The sequence below is a fragment of the Xiphophorus maculatus genome, chromosome 2 (assembly GCF_002775205.1).
Source record: "Xiphophorus maculatus strain JP 163 A chromosome 2, X_maculatus-5.0-male, whole genome shotgun sequence".
Classification (NCBI taxonomy): Eukaryota; Metazoa; Chordata; class Actinopteri; order Cyprinodontiformes; family Poeciliidae; genus Xiphophorus; species Xiphophorus maculatus.
The window spans coordinates 7757102-7769787 of record NC_036444.1 but is presented as its reverse complement, the minus strand read 5'-3'; the positions used below and the strand labels follow the sequence as shown (position 1 = coordinate 7769787).

At 37.0% G+C, this 12686-nt stretch overlaps 2 protein-coding genes across 5 annotated transcripts in view; one reads left to right on the top strand and one right to left on the bottom strand.

The window, feature by feature from the left end:
- Positions 1–4941, top strand: part of eps8l2 (EPS8 like 2) — a 31184-nt gene extending 26243 nt beyond the window's left edge. For all 4 annotated transcript variants that reach the window (XM_014471745.2, XM_023326492.1, XM_023326500.1 and 1 more), the window contains 2 exons: positions 1662–1794; positions 3242–4941. In XM_014471745.2, the coding sequence (XP_014327231.1) occupies positions 1662–1794; positions 3242–3322 (214 nt within the window). In that variant the 3' untranslated portion in view covers positions 3323–4941. The remainder of the gene's footprint in view (positions 1–1661; positions 1795–3241) is intronic.
- Positions 4942–5286: 345 nt separating this feature from the next.
- On the bottom strand, positions 5287–12282 carry LOC102222635 (fatty acid desaturase 2-like). Its single transcript, XM_005806953.2, has 13 exons — positions 11994–12282; positions 11509–11783; positions 9265–9375; positions 8376–8573; positions 8192–8293; positions 8002–8127; positions 7847–7907; positions 7691–7767; positions 7481–7578; positions 7107–7203; positions 6234–6313; positions 5798–5923; positions 5287–5537 (listed from the first exon to the last, which is right to left on the bottom strand). The coding sequence occupies exons 2-13, from the start codon at positions 11716–11718 to the stop codon at positions 5486–5488; spliced, it is 1338 nt and encodes a 445-aa protein (XP_005807010.1). The 5' UTR covers positions 11719–11783; positions 11994–12282; the 3' UTR covers positions 5287–5485.
- Positions 12283–12686: the final 404 nt, after the last annotated feature.

Here is a 12686-nt window from a genome sequence, read left to right as displayed (position 1 = left end):
TGCATGTGTCAGATGTTTCTCTGCTTTAACACACCCGATTCAGATGACTGCAGCTCAGCAAACGCCTGTTAATCAGCAATCAGTAGAAGTAATGTGTGCTGAAGCTGGGAAATGCCTACAACATGCAGGGTAGTGTGCCTTGAAGACCAGAGTTGGAAAACACTGATATATCATACATCATTTTGTAAAACAGGTGAAACTGAGACCGATTGGGCAAACCAATTGGTTTCTTTATCTGTTATATTCCAGGTTATAATAATGTCAGTTTTCTGTTCTTACCTGTCAGCAGTGGCCTCAGTGTCGGTCTTCTGCTGCTGTTGCACATCTGTTTCAATGTTTCACATGTTCTTTCAGGGAAGTCATTCTACATACCTTCTATGCAATGAGTAGTTATTTGAGATAATGTTACCTTTCTATTATCTGGAATCAGTCTCTGTATTCCCCTCTGACTGCTAACGTCAACGAGGCATTTCATTCAGACAGCAGCATACTGAACCCAATTACACAACAAGATCTACAGTAGGTTGTTTTATTTTTATTTTTCTCATGTGTTAGAATGGCCTAACCAAAGTTCAGACCAAACATTCTGAAAAAATGTTTCAGAATCTGTCAAAGATTTTTAAATCCATGTCTCATTTTTCTTCCACTTCACAGTTTTGCACTAGTTTGTGTTGGTTAATTACATAAAATCTTTGAAGTTTGCGATATAAAGGACAAAGATGCAAAGGCTTAAGATGTATTAATACCTTCCCAGGCTCTGTACATGGGAATAGAAGGATTCAGCAACAATAAAAGGTAAAAATACGGTATATTAATGCGCAAGAACGTGAGAGATTATTTCATTTTTCAGATGACCTGAACTGCTCTCATTAGTCATAAAGGTGACATTACATCAACAATGACAGCAGCGTTACATCTACATAACGTTAATCATTCAGTAGGTGTCTTTATCCAAGGTGGCTAACAAGTGAGTAACAAGATGCAAGACAGTAGCAGACTGTGGTATCCACTTTAGGTGAGGCGTGTTGAATTGTCAGAGGAGTCAGAATAACTGGTGTTCACGTCTGTTTTCAAGACTCTCTTTAAGACAGACAAGGATCTTCATCTTTCTGATGTTGATGGCAATCAGAAAGGAACATTTACTTTGAGTATGGACAACTGCACAGTCGCTTCAGAAATCCCATTGCAATGAAATGAACTGTGCAGCGCTTTCACGTCCTGCACCATCTTGGCAGTAACAGTCATTAAATGACTGTTCTTCAGTCATGTTGCGCAAGTTTTTAGAATTGTTGACTGGGAGATGGTTGAAGAGGTAGCTTTTATGTGGCTATATTGTTTTGAAGAGATGACTCAGAGATCAGGCACTAGAAGGCATAGCTGAAAGTGTAATTGCTTTTTAAATGTGGAAATATTCGAGAGGCAACCCTCCAGGGGATGGAACAAACTCACTTCAGAGGAATCCACTTGTTCCTTATGCCACTTCTGACACCAAGGCTTTTCCTGCTGCAACATGCCACAATGCCTTGAGAAGACTGTATCTGGTTCTTCACTGTTTAACCAGCAATGACATGCCCTCTGTTAGGAGCAATGTCACACTCAGAAATGCAACAGATGTATCTGAAGTGCTATTACAATAAACTGTCTTACTTTCCTTTCTGCAGGACTGTTGAATGTTTGGGAATCCTGACAGGAGCGCAGCTGTTTTCCCTGAACAAAGAGGAGCTGAAGGCCGTGTGTGGGGAAGAAGGGGGCCGTGTCTTCAATCAGGTGTCTCTGCAGAAAGGACAATTAGAGGTTGGTCACAATCCTCTGCATGCAACCTGCTTAAAAACCTGTTTTTCTGGGAGTCTTTTTATTGATGTGTGAAATCTTCATGCTATACTTGGGCAAGTTGGGACAAAGTGTGCATTTAGAAATGTAGGAGCTGTCAACAGCTTTCAGACTGCAGGAAATAGTCTTAAATTAGTACATGTTTAGTAGAAAAAATGACTCAGAGGTGATTAAAATCAACTATCTGACAGCACTTGTAAAATCAAAGTTTACAACATTGACACTCAAACTGAAGAAGAAAAGAAAAGAAAAAGTCAAGAAGGTCAATAAAGTTAGATCACAATTTGACAAGAATTAAAATTAGGGTTGCTATCAAAAAAAAATCAAATGATTAAATTGTTGATGAAATATAATCTAAACAGTTAGGAATTCATTTTTTTATTAAAGTGCGTAAAACTGACTTAAAATAAAAAATACATAGCCAACCATAACTTTGTTTACCATTACAAACGACTGTGGCTCTGTGGTAGAGTAGTCATCTTGCAATCGGAAAGTTGTAGGTTCGATTGCCCCTGGGCAAGGCACTTAACCCCAAATTGCCTACTGATCAGTGTATAAATGTGTTTGTGAGTGCGACTGTGTGAATGTGACTCTAGTGTAAAGCGCTCTGAGTGGTCAAAATGACTGAAAAAGCGCTATATAAGTTCAGTCCATTTACAACCTTACAATTTTTTTTTTTTTGCTGGGTCCACTTATGCCCTGTTTTTTGAATATCCTGGCTGCTCATCTCTGCTCTCAGGTTTTATTGCAAATAGATTGAAAATGAAATTAACAACACATGATCCAGTCTGGTGCCATTGTATTCTCAACTCTCACTCAAGATGGTTCTGCAAATAAACTACTTTATTTTTTTACAACTCTTAAGTTGGACTCTGAAATGGTTTAAAATATTGTTTTCTATTTTCTTATAGACATAAAGTAAACTTCCAAAATAGGTTAGCTTCAACAGCAGACATCTTGATGAAGCAGAAATATGGTAAAATGTGTTACAGTTTAATCGTTTGTTTGCTTAGTGTTATAATTTTCCAAAAGTTTCCCTTTGGTGCCACCTTCAGGAGAGTTACTGTAACAACAGTTCAGCAAACAACTTGAAGTGTTAGTTACAATCACACTGCTCTTCAGACCAGTCAGATGTAACGTAAACAAGATAATAAACAATACATGCAAATTTGAAAATGTTGGACAAAGCAAAGATCAGTGCTGGATTGGTAAAGTTGGCCTTTTTAGAAAAGTATTTATTAACATAAACATCTAGAACTGATTAAGAAATTATAGTCTCTGCTCAACTTTTGGAGCTCTCTCATAAAACTGCAACATGTTGTTGAAGTTTTATGGACAAAGTAGCTGCCGTGCTCTGGGAATGCCTCAGAGAACAAAATGATATAAAGCATCAAATATGTTTTCTCTCCAGAAGACCCAGGGAGACTCTGAGCTGCAGGAAATCATGACGCGAAGGAAGGAGAAGGTCGACTCCACAAGCAGCTACGACTGAACACGTGGAGCACCACGACCTCCTTTAGATGCTTTCCCTCCTCACAGCTTTCCAAGTGCAGCAGCTCGATGAATCAGCGAACATTTTCTTGTGATCCTCAGATAAAAAAGAAACAAACAACATTGAATACACTCATTTTTAATTGCATATTTATTTTGTAAAATGTTAGATGTTTGTTATTCAAGTGTTTTCAAATTATGTTGCATTTTTCTCAATTGATGAAATTATTGAAGAAATGACCTGCTAAGAAGAGGAATGAACTCGTGTACAGTTTGGTGTATGTGCAGGACATGCATACAACATACGTGTGGATGAGAGAGCAGGGTCAGTGTATGTTCTTAATAATACTGTTTTATACTGTTTACAAAATTTGTCTGTAAAATCTAAAATCTTTGCAGTTGCTTTTTAAAATCAGTGCCAGGATGTTTCACACATTTTCTATTGCATAGCCAATTATTTTCATGTTAATGCGAACAGAAAAAATAAAGCGAGCATACTTTTTGTTGTGTATGGCAGAAGTTTGTATCTGGTTGGTGAACATAAATCAGTGACAAGTATTAGAATACATGTTCTTATTCTTATTTTCTTGATGTTATTTGACATTTTGGCAACTTAATAAAGCAGTATGCCTTTCTCAGTAATTGTGGGAACTTTTATATGGCACCCTCCAAATTTATTGGCATACCTAAAATGGGTATAAACCTTTAAAATGAATGAATCTTTTATTGCTGAAGCATATTTTCACATTGGAAACTTTTTCTGCAGCTCTTTAAGAGTGAAATCTTTTTCATATTCCATGGACAAAGTCATACATTAGTGCATGGTATTATGTTGTGCACACAGTATTTCATAGTCTTTTCATTTTGTTTCTATTTGACTACTTGTGAAACAACAAGTAATCAAATACTTGTTGGTATAGAAACGATTCACGTGAATAATGATTCACGTTTCATGATTAAATGAAACATGAATCTTCTCATAAAAGGAAAAAGGGAAAAAAATAGAGAACAAAATGAAACAGACCAAGGCAGCCATGCTCAGAAAATCACTGAAGAAACAATGTAGTGAATGTCCCCTGTACAATTTGATATTGTCAAGAAGTTCAGTTCTTATTGGATTAATATGATCAACTCTACAGCATTCTCTCTACAATCTGACTTTCTGTCTTAAGGCACGGTTAAACCAATTGATTTCTCAGTGAAATTGTAGTGACCCAGTTAAGTAAAATACTGATGAGAAAATCAACCTCAACACTCTGAACAACTTTAAAAAGTAAGATAGAACTTTGAAAACAAAGCCTCCACTACTCCTCCTTTAAGGCCTTGTAAATTTGACGCAGGTGACATTTTAAAAAAGTTATTAAGTGCTATTATGGATTTTTTTTTCCCTCCTCACCGAGTGTTTATTTTTTTAAATTAGTGTTTAATTATACTACAGCAAAAATAGATTAATCAATTTTAAGGACTTTTGCACATCTTCTATTATTTGTGTACGATAGTGTCTATCGTAAGAGGAATGAACTAAATTTGTTTTCTGGTATGTAAAATGACATAAAGATTCATAGAAAATGCTATTGGTGTAAATATTTTTGATGACATAATTAAAGAATCTACCATTAATATTTTGCAACAGATTTTTATGTACCGTTTTGTTCCCACTTTTTAATAACATTGTATTTAATAACTCCAATGAACCAAAAGCTGGATGTCACTGGAAAAAGGTAAAAATTATGCAATGCCCAGTTATGAGTTTCAAGGTATAATTTAAGTTCTAAAAGTTACCATCTTTCTGTTGTATAAACTATAACTGTTTCAGCAGTAGTTTCATAATTATGTTTTGCTGTTTCCAGTCCAGATGAATTCCAGTTACATGTTTTATTGTCTTCAGCATTATTTTTTTTGGCATTTTCTTATGTTTCAAGTTACCATGAGTATTATTCTAATGTAACAAAAAAAGATGCACTATTTGTTGTTGAAAGTCTTTATTGAATCAGTCACATTTTATAATTTCAAGTTTAACACTGAATTATGGTTGATCCTCAAAAATCCAGTCTAATCTAAAGATTAGAACAGTCATTTACATTAAACACTGAAAAACACAGATCATTCCGGTTTTGTCTATTAGATTTTTGTATTAAGTGACAAACATGAAAAAGCCAGCGAATCATTTATGGAGATATGCATCAAGCCACATTTCCCCTGAAGTTTTCAGTGACCTGAAACAGAACAGAAAAAACATCAGTTAAGAGCCTGTTTTGTATAACTGTTTAATGAAAGACTAATAGCCTCAAAACAATGTAGTTAGTAACTCAAAAAATTAGCATTTCCTATGAAAATGCAGTGTGACTGCTGTAATTGGAACATCCAATTAAAGTTGGAAGAAGGTTTGAAAGGAGGGTTGGGATTAGGGTTGATTAGTTTCTTGTTGTTTTATGATCATTTTGTTTATTAGATTACAGTGGCTCTAGATTATTACCTGACCACGTCAACCATTCCTTGCCACAAAGTTTTTGTCTCATAAGGAATCCCGTGTTTCTCACACAGCTCGCGGACCTGCGGCGCCACCAGTTGGTAGTTGTGGCGCGGCATCCTGGGAAACAGACTTGAAAGAGAGACGCAGAATAATGGACTCAAAAATGAATGGGCATTAGCTTCAGAGGTAAACTAAAAATTAAAAAATAGGAAAAATAAATATTACATTCAGAAGACAACAAGTAAATATAATTTAAAATACTTATTTTTAACAAAGTACGGAATAGGACAAGTCTTTCTGAGCACAATACATTCTCTTTGAAAGTATTAAATCCATTGCAGGTCCAGAGCAGTAAATCACTAGCAAACAGCACCTTGTAAAAATGCTGACATGATACAACAAAGTCAGTTAAAGTCCAAGTTTAAATCCTTTGACTTACTGATGCTCGATTTGAAAGTTGAGGTGTCCACTGAACCAGTCATTGAAGAAGGACTGCTCAATATTACACGTCGCTTGTAACTGAAACAGGGAAAAAGAATGAAGAATCAACATGGAACTTTTTTACATTTTGTCAAGTTACAACCACAAACCTCAAAGTATTTTATTTTATGTAGAACGTAGACAAATGTAAAGTAATGCACCATTTTTAATTGAAATGATAACCAATTTTTATAAAGTCTTTCCCCCACAAAGTCTGGAAAGGTGCGACGATATTCCAGTATTGTTTTTTTTTTCCAAGTCTAACCCTACTTTAAACTTTTGCACAGCTTTATTTATGCCATGTTCCTTGGTTTTCATAATGCTGCTTGTCCACCATTGTTTTCTTTACAAAACCTCAAATACCTTCACAGAATATACAAAGATTAAATTTCATACAGGTGGAAAAGAATGACACACTTTTCACATTTCTCATAGTGATAAACATTTAACAACTATGCACTTCTTTTTGTTGGCCAGTCCTAATATATACAAGGAAGTTTGAAATACCTCAAAGGTACTTAATTTTTTTATCTTTCACTTTGATGATGTGGCTGGGAACTATAGACTGAATACTGTGCTGTAAAGTATTTATCAAACAAAATACAGTAAATACAAAAATCTGTAGCAAATGCGTGTGATCTTGCAGGAATAAGATGTAATAAAATGTATGATAAAATAATCAAATTATCTGGAGTGTTGAACCCTAAAACATGTTGATCTGGTTTCATTAAATTTTATTTTCAATTAAAATATGCCGTTGGCTCTAATTTCCACCTCTGATAAGAAGTACACACAACAAGACTCTAATATTAGTTGATTATAAAGCAGGTACCTGCATGGTCAGCCAGTCTTGGCGTTTCTCGTGATCGATCTCCTTTGGCAAGTGGCTCATCTGAGTCACCCACACAAACCAGTGGCTTTCTAAAAACCTGCGGATTTTAATATCAACACATTTCGATTCATTGAATTCTGTTTGAAAGCAGAGTGAAAAAGCATACGGCAAAGAATGCAGGCAATCTTATCAAAAAAAGTTCATGCAAATACATAATCAAATTATGATTGTTCTTTTTTCCACTTTGTTTGTCTGCCTCTTTATTTCACAACTAAAAAAAACACAAACATGTTTGCAACTTAAATTAGACACATACATTTTTAAAAGAAGCTATCGGAGTGTGAACCATTTTAAATCCTTCTCAGTGAGCTCACCTGACGAACATCATGAGTGCCAGAGAGCCAAACACACCATACAGTGGAACAAAACAGTAGAAGTAACGAATGTAGTATGTGGAGGCCCAGGCCAGATCCTTCAAACAAAAAAATAAAAAATATTATTTATATGTTTCTTTACAAAGAAAATTAGTTACAACTTCCTTTTATGTAAAATATATTTATTCTAAACTGAGGTGGGCATCTTACCACCCAGTCACGTCGAGTAAACATGGTCTTCATTATATTGTAGTTGTAGAAAACTGGAATAAGCAGCGGCGGTGCCACTGAAAGAGATAAACTAGTTAGTTCTGGAACAATTTTAGATTCCTTTCATTCTTTCCAAACGTCTTAAAGCAAGCATACCGAGAAAGAAGTACTGGTGTTGGTAGTTATAGGGGTAGTGCTTGATCTTTTTAATGCCGTACTGCAACAGAGAGAGGCACAGAGTTCAGGGAGCTATTAAGCTGCATTAGAGCTCAGAACGAATTAGAAATGCATTCCTTAATTGAGCTACTTGCCTCCACTGGCTGCGTGTTCCCAAGTACAAAGATATCCATCATGTTGATGTCGGGATCCTTCTTGAAAATGTTCGGTTTAGCGTGATGCTGGAAATGTCGGTGGTTCCACCAGTTGGCTGAAGCTCCCTAAACAAACCAATCAAATATTTTAGAGAACTCTAGATGGTAAACAGAATAAATCATGAGTTACCTTCAAGTGTCCAATTACAAACTTGTGGACCAGGTGATTCCATTTGGATTTCTTGAAGACAGAGAGGTGACCAAAGTCATGCTGCAGCCATCCGGCCTGCGACTAATGGAGAGGATAAGTAGTTATTTCATCCATTTAAAGTTACTCAATGACAATAAGGACAGTTTAGTGCTGCTGAAATTACTTGAGCGGTTGCGAGCAGTACTGAACACAGTAGCGTCATCGTCCAGCTTGTGCCCCAGTGTGAGAGAAGCAGAAAGACCAGGGCCTCCAGCAGCACGATGTGACCCAGATGGAGGCAGAAGAATAAAGGCTGTGCTTGAAAAAGGCCTCTTTTCTCTGTCTGTTCTCGTAAACGATCAAACTCATCAATGAGTTCTGCCTGCAAGCAGAGAAATAAAACATATTTAAGGTTACTTTTATTATAAAACAAAATCCTTGTGCAATCCTTAATGTTATAAATCTCAGTAAACCTGAATGGAGGTATAAAGACCTGGGGTAGCCAAATACTGCCCTCAAGAGCTGTTGCGCTACATGTTTTAGATTTGCCAGAATTAAGAGCTTAATTACTTCTTTAGTATGTCGTAAAGTTATTCACAGGCCTCTTAATGGACCATTTATGTGATTCAGATGGATTGACTCAGGAAACATCTAAAATATGCATGCATTCTTTAGAACTGAAGTTGAGCATCACAGTAGTTTAAAATATCATTGAAATATGAATGTATACCAAAAAATTCAATTCCAAAGGGGAAACTGTAATGGTCCATTACACACAAGGGGATATTTTTCAAAGTCTCATTTTTTTGAAAATCTTGATAATTGTGGCTTTTAGTTAATAAAAATCTAAGATTCAGTTTCTCGGAAAAATTGTAAAAGTATATAACAGCAATAAAAAAAAAGTGACTGAAGTCCAGTGGATTGTTATTAACAACCTCCACAAGGGGTGTTACAAAATGTATTTGCCACAGAAGTTGGCTGTTCATGGTGTATGCAAGGTTGTTAAAATTTGTTGTGGAAAACACTGCACAGGCAGCAGGGATCCCCCACCACCTTTAAATGTAAAATCTTACACTTTTGTTTCCATCCTGGTTTGGTTCTGCCGCCACCAACTCTCCAATCAGCAGAGGCTTCAGAAACTTCTGCACAAACTTTTGATCAGGATGAAAGGCAGCAAAAACTTCCTGGAAAGAGAAACATTTGACGTTTTAGGCGCAAATCAGAATAAAAACAGAGCAAAGTTGAGAGCTGTTAAAAAAAATCACATATATGTTGGAGCACAGCTGAGCCAAATCCAACAGAGGGCAACATTACAACTAACAATGTCTAGTTGTAATGTTGCGGTCTAGGAGCAAAGTGCTGACCATAGCATGCAGATAAAAGTCACTTTCTGCAGAACTGTTGTCATCTCTGGTAAAAATGTGCAAAATCACAGTACCAAATTTATTGGCCTTTGTTTCACTTATATTTTCACCTACTGAATGACCTTTAACAGGGTTACAGCAAGGCACTCTACAAAGGTTACTTTTGAAGGTAATCAGAACCAAAGCATAACTGGTCCTCCACCATATTAGACAGTGGACATGAAGTGCTTTTCCACGTGTTTATGATTTGTTTCCCACCACAGTCACCTGCAAAGTTCATCAAACTCACATCCTTGTAAAAGGTAGACATGTTTCCCAAACAACGGGTTAGGATGTAGATAGCATCTCAGGTGTCATGGTGACAGGCGAACCCTATTGCTGCAGTTCCCCAAATATGAGATTTGGAGATTTTTTTAAGTGTTAAAGATAGCCTAATTCTTCCTGTGTTAGATTGATAGTTTTCAATAATTTATACATTAATCCTGCCCATTTTTTTGTGTTTTATTTTTATCAGTTGCAGTAATCTGCAGAGAGCTGTGAAAGGTAGAGGTATTTCAGGGCCAAAAAAAAGTCAACTTCATTTACAACCATAGGTTATGTACCATGTGCAAATGTGTGAACCAACTGGTAAGATCTTTTTCATTTCTATTTTTGTAGAAAAATGTGCATTATAGTGAAGTTAAAGAAAAAGAAATTGCATCAACAAAAGAAAAGAAAATCAATTAAGAAAAAGTTAATTAATGAATACATGTGGATATCCTTTTGCCAGAGGCATCTGGTATTAACCCAACAAAAAACGAGGTCATTGGTAGTCCAGCTAGCTCCAGCTGCTCCAAAATCCAGTATTTCCAATGTCAAATTTGAATCTTTTCGAAATCAATTCTGTTCATATATTTTTTATTTATTATGGTACTTGTAATAACAGATTAGAACATTACATTTAGACATGACAAGCTGACATCTGGAGACACAGAGACGTCCAGTTAGAAGCATTAAGTAATGTGTTTGTCACAGATAATGTCCAGTTACACGTAGTGACTCTGTTCAAAGTTCACAGCGAGGTTCATCCTGCAATTTCAAATATTAACAACCCGCTTTTTAATGAAATAACAGAAAAATTCAACTGCACAATCTTATAAAGATGTCCAAACCAATCCCTGTAGCTCTGTTACATAAAATTTTAAGTTTCAATCAAGCAGTGTCTTATTTTATGTTATTTTATTTTGCAATTTCCACTACATGGAATACCAAGAAAAAGCCATTTACAGTGCAGAAAGGTAAAAGGTCAACGTGCAGTATGGGTAAAAAGTTCTTAAAAAATCAGACAAAACTTTTAATGCTTTAGTTTTTCAAAATGATTCATATTAACTAGGATCATAAATGGAAATCAATGTGGAAACCTGAAATTATGATAATATGTAAATAACATAATATAAGATTCAGTTTGACATACAGTTTGAAGGAAAGCTCTAAGTTAAACCTCACTTATATTCAAGTCAATGTAAAAATATATTCTCTGAGATAAACTTTTATATCCATATTTAGGCAACATTTAGCCTGAATAACTTTGCACTTAAAGGTTATGCACACCTCCAACATAAAGTGTGTAAACCACACAGCACTTACAAACTGAACTGAACCTGATTTGTGATTTCAGTTGCACCAATCGACGGGCTAAAATGCATGAAAAATAAAACTTCCCATAATTTTGAAGTAATGACTTTTAAATCAACAAAGTGTGGATTTTTATTATTTATGGAGGTACAAAAAAAAGGAATCATCATACTTTCATGAATAACTTAGCATGTCATGAAGTAGAATGCAGACAGACTAGCACAACTTCCTACTAGCGAAGCATCAGCAATTGACATACTGACATTTGTATTTTAGCAATTTATCAACATCATTAGTGGAAAACAATGATCTTTTCCTGCATGAAGAAAGCGTATTTACCGTCGCATCCTCTCCGGCGTAATGTCCGATTACTCGGGACCCTCCTGGATGCCTTTTGACCCACTGGCTGATGTTATAAACCTTTCGGTTGACCACCAGCCACTGGTCGTTTCGGTTGCGGTGCTTCTGCACCTCCTCCCAGGTGTAAACACCCGCAGTCTTCCCGCTGCCTGGCTCTGCAGGCTCCGTCTGCTGTCCTCCGCCTCCCATCCTCCTCTCCGCTGCTGCTGCTGTCTCTTCCTGGATTCACCTGTTCACAAGAGGACCAGTCCGCCCTCACAGACGGATGGGGGGGAAACAACAACAACCACAATCTAATCAGGCGTAAACGCGTTTTAAAAATTTTCACAACAGATCCAGCTAGCAGTAATGAAGCATGCATTGTTCTGCTGAGCTCAACATAAACCCCCTCAGATTATGCTTTCACTTTTGTCTCACAAAAATGGCGGCGATTGGGTGTATTACAACAAATATTTGTAACTTACAACATCCAGATCCGGACTGCTCTCCTCACACCCACAGAGCGCCGTCCAGCTGCTTTATAAAAGCAGGAAGGCGATCATAAAAGCCGACCGAGTTGGCAGTCCTCCCTGATAGGCCTTGTTCCCTCTCTCACCCTCCTCCTCTCCTCGTCCTTTGTGAACTTCGAGCGGATCTTTCGAGGCTTTCTGACCAATAGGAGCAGAGCAGCTCTGGGTTGTTGGAGCGCTGCCTCTGCACCATGGGACAAGATGCTGCTGAGGTTACGCCAATGTTAAGGAGCGGGTTCGGATCAGACTGGGGACAATCAGCTGCAGGGACCCCCCCTAGAGGCCGAACCCTGGAAGTGCTGCTTGCTTAACACCGGGGTGAATTAAATAGGCCAAAGGTCATAACGGTCCATCCAGTCAGTGTGTTTCAGAGTCCGCTGCTCCTGCGACACTTTGTGGTTCACACAGATTATACAGACGGCGCAAAATGGGTTAGGGATTATCTGTAGTAGTAACTATTAGAATAATGTAATGATTTATAATTTTTCAATAAATGCAAATGTTTTAGTTTTTCTGATCAGAATGGACAAGGAGTAGGCAGCTTCCCTCAGACTGCCTGCACATATTTCTTGCAAAACAGGTTACACAATGTGCAGATTACAAGTCCTCTCCTTCCGTTCCTTAGCACCAGAGCCCCGACTGCTAAAC